This window comes from Buteo buteo, chromosome 19 (assembly GCF_964188355.1).
Source record: "Buteo buteo chromosome 19, bButBut1.hap1.1, whole genome shotgun sequence".
Classification (NCBI taxonomy): Eukaryota; Metazoa; Chordata; class Aves; order Accipitriformes; family Accipitridae; genus Buteo; species Buteo buteo.
In genome coordinates, this window is record NC_134189.1 from 12,972,326 (window position 1) to 12,989,016 (window position 16,691).

Below are 16,691 nucleotides of genomic sequence, written 5' to 3' on the forward strand. Positions count from 1 at the left end.
CCAGCCTCAACCAAAAATACCTGTGGAGGCAGAGGCTACGCAGCCGGGGCCATCCGGCCTGGAGACGGAGGGGATCTCCTTTGGTGGGGCATCCGACCCACCTGGAGCAGCCCCCCAGCCAGGGCTGCCGGAGCGGGGTTGCGCGGGGGGAACAAAGTGGCCTGCTCAGTGCTGGAAGTGCTTAAAATGCAAATGTACAGGAACTTCAGACCATCCCCCTCCCTCCTCCTCCTCGGCGCGGAGGAAAGCAGCTTAAATACAGCCAGGCCTGGAGAGGAATGTTAAAAAGAGGGGAAGAATCGCCCTCCTCCTTTCCATAGGGACCCGGGCCCGGCCAGATTGAGTATGCATGACTGAGCAAGCAAGCAAGGACAGCTCCTCTTTTAACTTTCCTGAACAATGGCTCCGGCTTCTTCCACCATTTCGCATTCCCCCTCCTTCGAGGCAGGAAGGGGGCAGCGGGGCGAGTGAGCCCCGCTGCCGGGCTGGGGGGAGACGGGCTTTGTCGCTGCCCTGTAAACACCGCTTAAGCTCCATCTCCAACAACAATAAAAAACCCACCTCGCGAAGGCTAAAAAGGGACCCCGTTGGGTTAAAAGTCATACGCTGAGGAGAAAGATTATGGTATAGGACAAAGGACACCTTAGATTATTCAAACTTTTTTTTTTTACATGTTCCCACTTTACTTCCTCTTTAATCTTTGCCTGGGCAGCGGAAACCAACCAAGACATTTTGGATTTTCCAGGCCCTTGTGCGCTGGCGAGGGCACGGTTTTTGGTGGCTGTTGCTGCTGGGCAATGTTTTTATTTGATGGGTCTTCCACCCAGGGTGGGCCTCAATTTAAATCACAGAAACCCTCTGCCATCTACCTGGAGTGTTGCAAAATTAGGAAACACAGCCCTTCTGTCCCCCCCTCCCAAAGACCTTCCTGTACTGCCGAATACTCAATTCACTTGTTAGCGAGCTTCAGCACTTTTGGTTTGTCTGACCTGAAACTGAGCTGACACCTCACGCCGATGGGCGGCTGAACTTTGTTTCTCCCCATGGATGCCGCAAGCGCCCTTGCAGACCAGGCTGGTTCTACCAAACCCCTTCCTTACAAACTCTTCACGATGATGTTACTCAACATCCTGCACAGGAGGCACCAGGCTCTCTTCCTTCCTTCTCCTCCTCCGTCACCCACTGGAACAAGAGCGAGCAGCCCCAAACCCCCGGCATGAGCCATACAGCGTACTTACCAAACCCAACAGATAGATAAATAGATACATGCCTTTAAAAAGCACAGACAACACAGATACGGCTTTTTTTTTTTTTTTTCAAAAACATACTTCATATTTCCTCTTTTATTATATAAATATGTTTAACCTTTTTACTGTAAGAATATAAAATGTTTTAAGAGGATCTTTGTTATTTTTTTTATACAAATTCACAAACAGTACAATTAATCCATAGGGGTCTCTGGGTTTGCGTTAACTCCGTGGTCTGGCCTGTTACTGTGGAGGATTTGAGATTTTTGAACAGATAAGCAAAAAAAAGCCAAGATATTTTTCTTTAAAAAAAAAAACAAAACAAAACCAAAACTTACTCTTCCTCTTTAAAATAATAATTAAAAAAAAAAAAATCTAAAGACCCAGCTCCATTTTATTGACAGAACAGAGATAAGACAGATGAACTTCAGTCTCCTCCCTGTCACATTGCAGCCTCAGGGCCTGCAGGCCAGCTCTGCTCCTTTCCACCTATGAACAGGAAGCCTGGCATAGTGACCTTTTGTAGGTGATTTGGGAGGGGAGGGGAAAGCATTTGCATATATCTATATATATAAATTTTTTTAAAACGAACTTGCATTTTACACATTTCTGTTAACAGTAGCCCAATCCTCAGCGTGGATTCTCACATGTTACATGTTTGTGCTAGAAGAGTAAAAACGCAGAAGCACGGTTTGGGTCCCCAGTCCCCAGTGAAGAGGGAGGAAGAGGCACAACCAGAATGTGAAGGTGGGACACAGTAGGGCAAGCTTAAAAACAAAAATAAAAAATAAAAAAAAAAGGGGGGGGGTGAGGGGGGGGAGGGAGAGAAAAAGAACAAACCCAAGGGGCATTATTCCAGTCTAGGCACAAAAATGTTTCAGTCTCAAAATCTCTTTCCTGTAAGAATTCCAGGGCTTTTGAGGAGAAGAAAAAAAAAAAAACTAACAAATTAAAACGAGGTAGCCAGACATCATATATATATTTATATATATAGAATATATTCAGCAGAAAAAAAATGTACTTAAAAAATCCACAAGAACAGCAACTTCAAATGTCTTTAAAAATAAAACCGTGTAAGAAAATGAATACTGTAAAGAAGAGAATGAGTGAGGAAAACTGTGATCAGTTACAGGATGTAAGCAAGGGATAGGTGGGAGAGTAAGAGGCTGTTTTTGTAGCAGTAATTTTTTTTATGCATTTCAAAATAAAAACGGGTCACAGTATCTCAAATGAAGCAGAAATGAAGCTGGATATTCTTCCTCAAGTCCCCTGGGTAGAAGGGAGCTAGCCACCCCTTCTACCCACTCACCCCTGACCCAAAGAGGAATGGATATGTAGCTGGATATGTCTATCCCTGTTGCCAAGAAGAAGGAGGGGAGAAAAAGAGAGAATGATGAAAGGGAAGACGAGTCTCGGTAACTGTCAGTGTCCCCCAGTGCACAGGAAGGCTTAAGAGACTGGGGTCCGTGTCCTGTCCCCACAGAGAGAGGAGAAGGAGGAAATGGTATCTTCATCTCCAGTAGAGAGATGGGGAGAAAGAATGGAGTGCCTAGGCTTTTCTATCAACCGTAGTGCAGGATGACACGGAAATGTACTGACAAAAGGAGAGGCTGTAGCTGTCCCTAGTCTCAGTGCAGTGGAGAACTGGAATAGCAGGAGGTTGTATCCACCCACAGCAGAGAATAACATGGAACTGGAGATTGCAAACAGATTTTAAAAAAAAAAAGAAAAGAAAAAAAAAAATCAATGTACCTAGGGAGCAGTATTTCTGTCACAATTCCCAGTTGACAGGGGAGGGGCAAGCGCAGAGGTGGAATGGTTACTTTACCAAAAGCTGTGTCTGTGCCCAGTGCAGGATGACTGGGTAGCTGGGTACGTAAGTGTAGCTAGGAAGCCTTTTCTGCTGTTATTGTTTGTTCCCATCTCCATTCCCACTCTCCTTTTATATAAACCAAAAATAATCTATTCTGAATACATGGCAGAACAAGGGTCTGTCTTTATCCATCCTTAGTGCACGAGGGGATGGAATCAGGGAGTGGGGATAAAGAGGGGTGTCTCTAGCCCCAGTGCATAAGTTTGGGCTTCTGCCTCTTCCGCAGGGAAGGATGCTGTGGGGGAAGGGGGAGCTCTGTCTCGCCAGCGTGCAGCTGGAGGCACGACCTGGAAAAAGGATAGGTGCTTTCTCTCTCCCCTCCTGCCCCCCCTTCCTCCTCCTCCTCCAGAGCAAGGGTAGGTAGGCAGCACAGAAGGGTTGAAGGATATACTTTTTCTCTGTGTTCCTCCCTCCGGTGCCAGGGTGCGTGGGTAGCGTGGCTCTGTGCGTGCCCCTCTCTCTCTCTCTCTTTCTCTCCTCCATTGCAGCAGTCAGTCAGTCAGTCAGTGAGTCCCTCCAGAGGAGATGGAGGTCTCGGGGCACCCCCCTCCTCTCACCTGACCTTCTCGCTCTCAGTCATTTCCCAAAGTCCCAGGTTGAGCACCTTGAGGCAGGGCAGCTGGGTGATGCGCTCCAAGCCCCGCTTGGTAATGCGGGTGCAGCCGTAGAGGTCGATGCCCGTGAGCTGGCTGAGGTGTTCGGCGATGAGCTCCAGGCCCTTGTCGGTGATGCGGACGCACTGGCCGATGTTGAGGGTGCGGAGCCCGTGCATCTGTCGCACCATGCGGTTGATGCCCTCGTCGCTAATGTGGCAGGAGCAGAGGGAGAGGGAGCGCAGCCCGTCCAGGCCCTGCGCGATGTAGGCTAGGCTCTGGTCCCCGACCTTGTCGCAGAAGGAGACGTCGAGGCCGGACAGCCGCAGGCTGCCCATGGCCAGATGCATGATGCCCGTGTCGCTGATGTTGTCGCAGGAGCGCAGGTTGAGGCTGCGCAGGCTGCTCATGTGCGACAGGTGCAGCAGCCCCGCGTCCGAGATGCCCCCGCAGAAGCTGAGGTTGAGCTGGCGGAGGCGGCCCAGCCCGCGGGCCAGGTGCTTGAGCGAGAGGTCGCTGAGCTTCTGGCAGTCCTGCAGCGTGAGCTGCTCCAGGCCCAGGCAGCCCTCGGCCGCGCTGCGCGTCATGCCGGCCAGGTGCCCGATGCCCACGTCGGAGAGGTGCCGGCAGGAGCGCAGGTTGAGGCTCTTGAGGCGCTGCAGGCCCCAGGCGATGAGGAGGAGGCCGGTGTTGGTGATGTTGCTGCAGCCGCCCAGCTCGAGCACCTCCAGGCCCTTGAGGTACTGGGCGATGCGGCCCAGGCTGCTGTCCGTGATCTGCTTGCAGAGGCTCAGGTTGAGCGAGCGCAGGGAGCTGATCTCCGCCACGAAGGCGTGGCCCAGCCCGTTGTCGGTGAGGTTGTAGCAGCCGCTGAGGTTGAGGCTCTCGATGTCCGCCATGCCCTGGATCACGTAGCTCAGGCTGCGCCGCAGCGACAGGATCTGCACCCGCCGGATGCCCCGCGCCGCCAGGCTGGGGAAGAGCGAGGGGTTGGCGCGGCGCAGGTGCAGCTTGGCCTCCACGCCCCGCCAGACCGAGCGGTGGTAGGCGGCGTCCCGCCAGGCCGTGCACACCTGCGCCGCGCGGCCCTTGTCCCGCACCTCCAGGTACCCGAAGATCATGGCCAGCAGCTCGGGGAACAGGCACGAGATGTGCGTTTCCATCGCACGCCCGCGCCCGGCCGCCCCCGCCGGCGCCGCGCTCCTCCTCGCCGCCGGGCCCGGCCCGCTTCCGCTCGGGGCCCGCCCGCCTTCCGCTCCGCGCCGTGCCGCGCCGCGCTCCTCCTCGCCGCCGCCGCCCCTCACATCGCCGGCCCGGGCGGCGCGGCCCGGCCCGCGGGAGACGCTGCTGCGCGACCGCCGGCCCGGCCCGGCCCCGCGCCCTGCGGCCGCCGCCGCCTCTACCGCCGCGCCGGGCGGGCCGCGCCGCTGCTGCCGCCGCGCTGCTGCGGCCGCGCCGCCCCGTGCCGCATCGTGCCGCCTCCCGGCGGGCGGGCGGGTGCGCCCCGGCGGCGGCGGCGGCCCCCGCGCTCCGTCCCTGGTGCCGGCCGCCGAGCCCCGCCGCCTCCCTTTGTCTCCGCGCTGCCGCCGCTCACAGCCCGCGGCCCCGGGCCGCCCGCATCCCGCGGCGGCGAGAAGGCAGCGAGGGCAGGGGGGTCGCGCCGGCCCGGCCCGGCCCGGCCCGCCCCGCCGCCGGTACCGACTCCGCCGCTCCGGGCCCGGCCGCCGCCGGCCGCCTGCTCCGCTCCGCCGCGCGCCGCTCGCTGCTGGGCCCCGGCGCCGCGCTCCGGCCGGGCGGGAGGGGGAGGAGGCGCGGCGAGGCGAGGCGGGGGGGGGGGGAGGAGAGGAGGGAGGGAGGGAGGAGGCGGCGCTGGGCCGGGCCTGGCGGCGGCGCCGCTCGCCTTCCCCCCCCTCCCCCGGCCCCCCCCGCGCCGCTTGCGCAATGGTACGATCCGGAACACTCCGAGCCGTCGCCCTGGAAACAGCGCGGCCCATTCGCTGCGCCCCGCCGTTAACCGTTGCTGCGCCCCGCCGCCCGCCCCCGCCGCCCCTCCGCCGGCGGCGCCGCCACTGAGCCCCCCCCCCACCACCACCACCACCCCCGAGCGCCGCCGGCGGACCTCGTCCCCCTTCCCGCCCTGTCGGCGTGGAGGAGTCGTGGCTGGGCGCTGCGTTGTCACCCTCGGGTGACTTGTCCCCGCCTGGGCGGGGGTGGCGGAGCGCTCCGTGAGGGGAGGGTCGAGCCGCAGATGGCAGCCCCGCTTCGGCTCGGGCCCGCACCGCAGCCCGGCCAGCCCCCCTCGCTTCGGGCCTCCCTTGCTCACCCGCTCCCCGTGAGCCCCCGGCGTCTGCCAGCGGCCCGCCTCAGCCGTGGGCCGCGTTGGGCCGGCTGGTAAACAAACCCTTGAGCTCTCTGGGGAGCCCCCGGCCCCGTGAGGAGGGACAGGGGCTCATGCTGCTGCACGGGGCGGCAAGGGGAAAGCGGGCCACTGCCTCGGCCGTGCCGGGCGGAGCGCAGGCCGCCGCAATCCGCGGCTTGCCCTTGAGACTGCCTGATGGCCTTGAGGGCCAAAGTTTGGGAACCTTCTGTCTTGGCATCCCTGCAGGAGCGATAGGAGCGTGGCTGTAAATAGCTCGGAGATCTGGGTAACTGTCAAGGTTGCTAGACCTCTGGGTGGACCGTTTTAGGGCCTCCGTGCTGGGAAATGGAAAAACGTCTGAAAATGGCTTTCAGCTAATGGTCTTCTTGAGCTAGCTCTGAAAATCGTTGGAGTACTTACATAAACCGTGCAATTTCCAAGTGATCTCCAGCAATTTCAAGAAAGAATGTTTGAAATCCCCGTTTCCTACGTGTCCGTAGCCTTGTGTAATGGTAACTGTGCATGCTTCAACACTGGGCAGTACTGCGGCAGTGTTAAAAATGGGTTAAGTTCTACCAGAGATCAGGTAAGGCTTTTCAAAACAGTTTCAAAAGAGCGGGGCTGCCCTTCTGTGCCAAAGAGCTGTAAAGAAAAAAATAAAGTTCACAGTTGTTCAACACGACAGGGCGCATTTTTAATACTGTTTGGATTACGAAAATACTGCAAAAATCAGCCTAGTTACTGGCGTGTTTGCTGTACCGAGACTTTCACTAACCTGAAAGAATAGGCTCTATTTTAATCATCATCTAAATTTATCTGCTACAGAAATGCCCACGGCTCCATCTTCACATACGGATTTCATATTAGTAGACTCTGTTGACTACTTAGAGTTTGAAGGTTTAGGTTTCATTCTGCTTTTTTCTTTTTGCTTCAAGTTGAAGGCAAGGCAAGTTGAAGGACTCCGAGGCCCTGATCCTACAGTGAGATCCCCATGCATATAAGCATCGCTATCGACGTTAGACTGTGGTTTGGCAACGCAGAAAAGCCAGCAGTACAACTCCTATTACTGGCTCAAAAATGGGGTGGCCACATGATGTGAAGCGCTGACCTGGTATTCATTCACTCTGCCTGCTCAAGTTAATTCAAGAAGTTTTTGACAGGTTAACTTTTTACTAGCAGTCTTTATGCCGGATCAGGTATCACTGTACACAACTCCAGCCAGATCAGGTATCGTCTGCACCCCTGCGGCTGGCATACGGCCAGCGCAAAATTGGCGTTGGCTCTGTGTCGTGCACTCTGGCTCATTCAGCAGAAGCATAATCACGTGCCTTGGCCCAATCCCGATCAAATTTGTACTCCTGGGTGATCCAGAAATGCATAGACCTGGTTTTAATGATCGTGGAACCGCAGTCCCACACAGACGCTGTACCGGGGTGTCACCCAGTGCAAAATGATCTTTGTAGCATTATTTATTTAGTTTTGTGCTGTCGGAGAAAGGGTGGTTAACCATCGGGTTAATAAGAAAAAGATTAGGGCCAATAGATTTTGCTGAGCAGCCGCAATGCAGATCTACTGCACTCAGACTAGTTGTAGACCATCGCAGCCGAAAGGAGAATTTCCGTGAAGTGAGGAGCAGGTGAAAGGTGCGGCATCTCATGGGCCGTGTGGGCCTGCCTTGGCGAGGATTGCTTGGCTGAAGACAGCGGGATTGCTTACGAGAAGGCTGAGTCCGGTAGACATCAGGCAACATGTGAAAGAAATGTGGTACAAAGGTGGTGTTGGTGTATCTTAGTGATTGTTGCATTACTCATAACTGGCAAAGCTACAAGCAAGTTATACAAGTCATTCTGAAAGAGTGCTAATGAAGTCTTTTACCGTATTATCCTGAATTTGACTGCAGAATCTTACCGTGGAAATAATGCGGTATTTCCTCTCTTAAGGCTTTCACCTTCCAGCCATGTTTGAGGGGGAGTAGGGAAGGGCGTGCTCTTTAAGGCATAAAAGCTTACCTGAAATACTTTTTTCTTTATGTCTTAGCACGTTGTGTCTGTAATGCCTGTTGTGTGTAACCAGCAATAGAAATAGATGATGCGTTAGAAAACAGATGATGGATTTTCTGGAGGCCCCGAAGTTCCCTTTCTCACATGTTGCATACTTTGAGCCTCTGTGCTTCCTTGCGAACAATTAAGATTTACACGTTAAATGGAACAGCCCTGGAATTTAGATTCCTAATCCTAATCTACTGTGGGTTTGGTTTTTGGGGGGAGGGCACAGAAAGTATTTTTCTAGTAGATTTTTGTTGTTCACTTTGTCTAAGTGACAGATGTTTGGAAATAGAGGTTTAGAAAGACAAAGTAAAAGTGCATGAAAAGGACCAATTTATCACATGGTTGTTCAGTTGACTTTGTGTTTCCAGGAGTAAGGAAATATGTGCCATGTTTTTCATGATCTCATATGGTATAAATAGGAGGTGGTAATCACCATGCGATAAACTGCGTTTTATTAAAAATCCCTGCCTGCCTCGTACGCACTCTGACGGCTGATCTGTCCCCTTGGAACAGTCTGCAGCACTCCAGCCCCTTAAGCAGCTCCCAACAGCCGCTTTCTCTTTCTGAAAGCACTTGCCAGATAAATGTTTCGTTCTTTTTTTTTCCCCAATTACACCGGTGTTCAGCGGAGGCTGGACAGTTTTGCTTGGCAGGGGTTCAGGAGGATCTGCATAACTCACTTGTGGCTTCTGCGATTGGAAGTAATTCGTGCTGATAAAGCTGCACCATCATCTGTCCTGCATCTTCTATTGCATGATTGGGCATAAAGTCCACCAGGTCTTACTGCAGCTCCCATCTCTGTCTGTCCCTATTTGTTTCTTTTGCTTCTCAATTTGCAGGGTAACTTTTGGCTCAAATTAATTATTTAAGAGATAACAAATACAGAGTCCTTCCTTACCCTTCCTTTTCTTCTGGCACCCTACTCCTGTTCTTCCTGCATTTTTACAGCTTCAGCCATGGAATGGAACACTTGTGAATTTACCCACAGGAATCTGCTTGGCAGTTGGCTTTTTCTTACCTGTGGGTGGTGGTCACTGGTACTGCAGGACAGAAATGACACAAAACCGCTTGAACAGTAAAGCCCATGCCCCACTAATCCTTCTCTCTGTCTTTTGATCCATTTAGCCTTAAATTAATTCCTACAGTAATATATTTCTCTGCCTTGCTTAGCTAACTGTACTCCTTTCCCTGAACTGGCTCCTTGAGGGACTGTGTTCCTTCTTGCCTTCTCTTGCACCCTGCAGTCGCTAATCACTCCCATTGCCCCACCTGACCGCGTTGTCCCACATCCCAGCACCTGAGGGACAAGGTAGCTTCATCCAAGGGAGCAGAGAAGGCTGCAGGGGAGGGCTATAGAGGCTGCTCAGATTCGCATACTCCACTCGGTGCAGCTATGATGGTCAAAAGAGTATTAGGCAGGTAGGAGACCATTGGGTCCTCATTCATGCACACAGCTCTGGAGATCTAGGCTTTCTTTTAAAATGGTGGTGCTTTACTTCCCACCCTTGCAAAAAAGAAGGCATGGATGGCCTCAGCCTCCCTCATCTGTTGCAGAGGCTGCAGGCTGGTGCAGTTTGGGGTGTAGCCTGATACAATCCTTTAGCTACTTTCCTGTGACTTGCTGATGTTGGGGTTTCAGTCCTTTTGTCCAGCCCACCACTACATTACTTCTCAGTTTAAAGTGTTTCACCGCAGTCTAAGCTATAGTGGGGAAATTTCTCCTCTCCAAAAAACGTAACTGGCTTAATGAGTAGTTCAGTTAACGCTACTTTGTGACTCGTTCAAGTTCTAGCGTCAGCCACACTCCACAGAGGGCTACAGTTGTCCTTCACAAATTGGCTTCCAGACCTTCTTCATTAGATTTGAAGCGTGTCCACAAAAATCAACTGAGCCTGATACAACCTGTGGTCTTAAACTGGGTTTGAAGTTGGTTTAGTGGAACTTCTTAAAAGTCAATTTGGGGAATGGTTTTTGTGTATGAACAAGACCAAAATGGTCTTTTTGCATTGCTGACACTTAAGCCACTGTCTTCTGACATGGCTCAGCAAAATGAGGCTGCCAGCTTGTCATGGTGAGAACATGGTGCTCATCACTGTTTCACGCTGAGTGGACTCCTGACTACTACTGTAGTGCTGTTCTGCTCTTGGCAAGGTGTCATAGAAGCTGCGCTGGGGTGTTTTAGAGGTTCCTTTGCTTTCTTGAACATAAAGCAGAAATGATCCCCTAGAACCCTTCTGTGAAGGCAACCAGTAATTACATGACAAAGATCTCTATTAAGAGCTAGGCATTTAAGTGTACGCAGAACAGATGTGTAATGTGCATATTTTAGATACATAAACATATATACATATCTATGTACATGCATACAGATGTATATAAATCAGGATAGGGCTGTTACATGAATGGATTCCCTTTGGAATTCATGCTGTTCATGATCTTTTTTTTGACCAGAGATTATAAAGAAAATGTAACTAATCAGTGGGTTATTTGGAAATTGTAACATTAGGATCCTCTTGCATGCAGAGGTCAAGCTTAGGTCACTGTGAAGCTTTCCTTAAAAATAAAAACCTGGTGTTTTTTCTGTACTTTGCAGGTATCATGTCTCTTAATAGGTGCTACACGAATCTTTATTTTAGGATTACATGGTTCCTCCTGCATAAAGTAATTCCAATCTGCTGTGTGTTTTGTAGTGTTGGGGATGGCTTATTCAAAATACAGCATACTGTGAATCTGTGGTTAGGTGCTGGGGCAAAATTCAGAGCTGATGTGTCAGTGCAGACTCCAGCACTAAATCTGAGCCTTTGGGATTTGGGTATTTTCTTCACGTTTTGATTTTACTTGTCAGTCAGTAGCTGACAAGAATGTAACTATGCTGGTATGAGGAGGAATGGTCAGAGGATGGAAAACGTGGGAGGTCTGGACTATACTCCCAGTTTTGCCATCAATTGGCCAGTGACTATTACTGCTGTAACAGACTGAACCAAGCATAAATGAAAGGATTGCTTGAAGAACCAAAATAATACGTTATGGTCCAGGCAACTGTACTTGAATGCCATGTACATATCATGTATGTCTTGTCTGCTCTTGTGGGACAGGACTGTCTGGTGGTTAGAGCAAGCGACCTGGGCCCTTGGCCGCAGGCAATTCTCTGACTCTGCCACGCATGTCACACCCTTCGTGGCTTATAGGAAGCTCAGTACTCAGTGGTTATAATCATCAAAGGGAAAGTGCTCTGGGAGGGCAGGATGTAAAATCTGAAACCTCAGCACTTGCAGTTGATTGCATTGGGTGCTATTTTAAATGTTGGGCTTTGTCATTTCCTTATTAGCAGTACCAGAGAAGATGGAGATGGCAAAAAATACCTGATGTAATCATTATTATTAAAAGCAGTTGCACAAAACCAAAGAGACCTTTCAGGTAGTAATTGCTTTGATAAGCCATTCCTGGGAATTGAACTCTGAGACCTCTACAACTCTACCTAAATGGGGCAGCCCCTGCAGTCACAGCAGAAATATTTGTGTCCAGCGTGCTGTGTAGTACCTGTTACAGCAGCAGGTTTGTGAAATCTTCCTCTGTAATGACTGTTTAGTTCAAAACCTAGCAGAGATGGCCGGACGCTGTGTGTGTGTAACTCCACTGACAGCCAGCACGTCCAGCCTGGGACAGAGGAGATGTTCTGGCCTTTGGCTGAGGTTGGAGAAGAGTGGATGCAGCCTCCCCTCTACCGAAGGTTTCCATGCAGTCAGGGCAGATAGAGCAATACTGGCCCCCTTGCGAGTAAGGCTCATCTGTCTGTCAGGGAAGCTTCTTGCTGTCCTCTCTGTCAGAAGCTCCAAGGAAGAAAAGGCATCAGTACCTGGGCTTGTCCCTCTCCAGTCAAGCCTTGCATGGGGCTCCAGGAGTGAGGTCCAGGGATGGGTAATTCATATATTCCTGCAATAGCAAGAGTTAGAGGAAACCTCACAAGAAGGTAAACTCGGCCCAGGGAGGGTACAGATGTAGCTGTGTGGGATTTTTGTAGCCATGGATTGCTGGAGCATTACTTTTAACTCCTCCCTCTCTGGACCATGGCCACCAGCACATTTTCAGGTAGTAAATAGCATTCTAAAATTGGCAGTTCACTAGAATTGGACAAAGTTATGTCACCTGCCCTACAAGCATCGCCTCCAAAGAAAGTTCTTAGAGGAAAACTGAAAAATAGGGCAGTACTGTTTTGGGAACATGCTGTGAAAATCAGTCACAGTTAGAGCCCAGCACAAACTGCAGGTGAGAGTTACAAAATACAGTTTTATATGGAAGGCAGGATAAAGATATAAAATACAATTTTATACTTAATAGAGGATTTGCATTAGTTCTGGCCAAAGGAAGGTTACTTTAACATCTTGTTCCTCAAAGTAACACTGCAGAAACTGTTGGTGCTAAATTCCCCTGATTTTCTGAAAGTAACCTGCTGCAACTCCAATGGATGCACAGAGAAGTGGTGGCAAAAGGAGGTGCCTTTCAGAAACTACTTTCATTCTTGTTTCTGTTCTTGGGTACGTGTGGACACTCTAAACCCCCATTCAAACTGCTTAATTCACCAATGTATGTTACCTACCTGCTCACGACAAAAATCTTGAAAATAGTCTCTAAAAATATGAGGGTAAAATTAAGGGCAGATGCAGACAGGGTAAGAAGAAAGTACAGAGTTCACGTGTTGGAGGTGGAAATATAAATGGGTAAAACCAGATCTATGTTTTATGCTAGTTCTTTCAACTTGTTTCTACACCATTCAGAAAAAAACACAATAATCCTTTGCCTAGAGTATAATGTAAATTAATCTTCTATGTGACCAGATTCTGTCACGTACAATGAGAACACAACTTTCTTTAATCCAGATGGTTCCAAATTTTTTTAAAAAATGTGTGTGCACAGGAAAACGTAAGCTAGAAATACTGCTTTTACTCTTTTTTTTCCCCCAGCATACATGCTGACTAAATTATGTGGAAAAGCCTCTTTCTTTCCACTATTTCACCCCTGAGATCTAGTATTTTCCTAGTCTTGTCGGTGGTGTTGTTCCACACTTTTTGCCAGCAATCCTGGTCTGTATTCTTTATGTTCCTTTTGGAACAGTAAATCCTTTCGTAAGAAGATTATTCCTTGATGCCCAGAAGCAGGAAACATAAACAAAAATCTTCAGAGGTATTGAAACCTGTGAAAATATTTATAGAACAGCAATGGTTGCCAGGACGTGGGAGACAACAGGTAACTAAATAATACTCCTTAGCATATCTGTAGCACCTCTCCTTTGGCAAAATGAGAGGTCTATGTAATCATGTAATACCTGCAGCTTCGTAGCATTTTGTGTTGCTTCACAGGTTTTAGCCCCGTTGCATCCATGATGAAACTGAGCCCCAAAATGTATCTTCCGCATGGATGGGAAGTTAATACCTGCAGCTTAACTTCGTTTGAAATCCTGCATGTTTGGGCTCACACTGTCTCACGCTAGGTGCCCAGAAGTATAGGCATGAAATCAGTTTTTGGAAACTTAGGGCTGAATGACTTTCCAGCGTCACATGCTGGGTTTGTTGAAGGGCCAGGAATACAGCCCAGATCTCCTGGCTCCCTACCCACTGCCTGAACGGCAAGGCCAGTCCTCAGCTCCGTTTCAAGGGATCCTAGAGAGCACTGGCATTTTAGCAAGTCAGCTGGCAACTTCGCTATGTTTTGTTTAGAATGGTTCACATTCTTCCATCTAATTCCCACACTGAAAATTTCCAGCTTCCTATTTTTCCTGAGCTGTCCCGGCAAGATGTGTTGAATATGCAGATGTGATGGCACACACTCACACACGTGCTTTTCCTGAAGCAACCCCTCAAAGTTTGTTCTGGATGTTTGTTTTACTCCAGTTCCTCTAATCCCCAAAGTAACATTAAACAGATTTTTTTGTTTAACCTTTGTATGAAATGCTCTCTCTCCCTTTATTTGTAAGGATATGCAGTTTTAGTTACATTTTGTTATATTCCCTTGTGCGTGGAGGAGATGCTGTGTAAATGAAAACATTATAATTATTACACACCACGCACAAATGTCTTCTCAGACATCTCCCATACATGCCTTCTCTAGACATATTTTTGAATGTGCACGTGACTATATTTTCAAACCCATTCATGTAATAAATAACTGCTTTCACGCTATGAGTGTTCAGCAATATGAAGGCAGTTCACTCGAAGTCTTGGAAATACACCTCAAAGGCAACTGAAATTGTGACCTGACTGAGAGCAGAAACAGGAGGTAGGAGGCTTGGTAGCCCGTTTCCTAGTGATGAATCTCTCAGTACAAAACTGGCACTGGGCTTGACTGAAGAACTGCACGCTGTCAGCACGAGTGAAGTAAAGACAATGAAAAAGCTGGCTTCTGCTTCAAGTAGGAAAGTTATTTTGCTGCAACAGCATAAATCCTTAATAGGATTTCTTGCTTTCCCTGCAATATAGAGACTCAGGCAATTCCTTCTCTCCTCCTACACCTTGCCCGCTGCAGGGATGGGTGCATACATCCTCATACACCAGCTTTCTGTGGTACGCACCTGCAAGCAAGTGTGCAAGACACCACACACATAACCCTTCTATGCAACGCAGCATGCTTCCCTCACCTGCAAGGCGAGCAATCCTTGCCTTCTCTACAAATACACTATTTTTTGCAGGACAAACACATTTTTCACTGTGAGGACTTTGTATTTGTCAAAAAACCCAAGATTGTATTCCAGATGTACAGCCATTCCACCTACAGAAATTCCCTAGCCCTGTCTAGTCAACATATTCAATAACATACTGCCAGAGAGAATAAATATGTTCAAGATAATGGGGAAAGGAATCTCTGGTACTGTAAATGTCCTTTTGGATGGTAGCATAAAAGAGATAGTTTTAATTTTCTCTATTTGAGTGGCAGTTGGAAGAACTTAACCTACTGGATTTCTCCCACTGGGTACATGTTTTCCCTTTAGCTTCAAGGGAAGAACAAACACATTTCTTTCTTTGAAAAAAAAGCTGTCTCCTATAGACTGTTCTCTTGTGTTTGGTAAGTTTTGCCTGAGGCATTACTATGAACATGGACTTAACTGTATTTACATGTTTTCACTGAAGGATCTTTAAATGCATTAGAGCCTGTAACGTATCACAGCATCCACAGGCAAGATCACAATACCGGTCCTGAAGTAAATTTACCTCCCACTGGCAGATGAAGGAACTGAATTTCAGAGTCTCAGTTATAACCCAAACGAGATGGCCAAGCAAATCAGCAGCGGTGCTGGGAAGACAAGGTGCCGACCTGAGCCCTTGCTGCAGTCACCAGACACAAGGTCAGATCCCCACCTTGCCTAGATCAGCAGGGCTCCAGACAAAATTACCGCAGTGAGGACTGTTTGTGCCAAATCGTCGGCTTTGTACGTGCTCCTTGCTGGAAATGCCAATGCAGTGCAATTTAAGTGCCATGTGTTATATGGCCAGAGAGTACCATTAGCATAAAGGTGTGATGCGGCCTCAGTGACCGGGGAGGGGAGGCAGGCTGTCCCTGTGTTACCGAAAAAGCCGGTTAAAGAAACTCTAAGGCTCGATTTTGGAGTTTTAGAAAGCAGGCATTCTTTATTGGAGCACTGGGTGCACAGGGGATCGCTCCACCTATCGTGCACACCGTTACCTACAACAAGCAGAAAGTTATATTATTCCAGTCATACATACTGATATTATCATTTACATAGTGTCCACCCTTTGGTCACGCACAGTGTGGGCCATCTCTTTATCCTAGTTAACTGGCCTTGGCAATTTTTAATCACAAAAACTCAGCAGAGCTCAAACCTTATCATCAGGGCCCAAGGCACATCAGGCCCGAGGCCTCCTGTCTGTTGGCGCCTTTAGCACATACCATTGACAAAGCTCAAGGTTTTTCTTATCTAATTAGTACATACCAAAATTTTGAAGTTTTCAAGCAAGCAAAAGTTTGTTCGTACAGCGATACAGTAAAATTTTCCTTCTCTGCCTTTGTTCAAGGCATCACCTGCAGGGGACCTGACCTGATGTCCACCTTGTGCCCAGGGTAAAATTTGGCCACAGGAGAGGATTTTAGCCTCAGTCTTCCAAGCTCTGTTTGCTTCTGAGGAAAATGCCTTTCCCTCTGATAAATTAGCACACGATCGTGTAGGTACCTGAATTTTCACCTGAATGAGAATCACTCAGTAGTTGCTTGTTTCCTTCTTCAAGTGTGATTCTGAGACCTGGTGACAATCTCATGCCATCTGACGCTGTAGGTGTATGATCATTCAAAGATGTCATCAACCCACATTGCGTCAAAAGAAGCAGTCCTGCCCTCCCTCAGTTCTTGATAGCAAACTGGATTGAAAAACTGGTTGGCGTTAGAAGTCAAAATATCCAAGTGCCTTTCTGAAGTCTGCAGGATCATAACGATCTGAATCGGGTGCCCTTATCCAGCCCAGCTGCACCTGCTGCAGGAACGGTGACTTTAAAATCCATATTTGAAGGGCTGCAAAATGTGGGTACTACCAACTGGGCTCTCAGAACAGCATAGGGCCAAATTCTC

General features: G+C 49.3%; 2 protein-coding genes across 3 annotated transcripts in view; one reads left to right on the forward strand and one right to left on the reverse strand.

Moving 5' to 3' along the window:
* Positions 1-16,691, forward strand: part of WNT5B (Wnt family member 5B) — a 77,701-nt gene that overhangs the window by 33,305 nt on the left and 27,705 nt on the right. The gene's annotated exons all lie outside the window — the stretch shown is intronic.
* Positions 1,512-5,495, reverse strand: FBXL14 (F-box and leucine rich repeat protein 14). The gene has a single exon (XM_075051125.1). It carries the CDS (start codon positions 4,874-4,876, stop codon positions 3,674-3,676), a length of 1,203 nt encoding a protein of 400 aa, XP_074907226.1. The 5' UTR covers positions 4,877-5,495; the 3' UTR covers positions 1,512-3,673.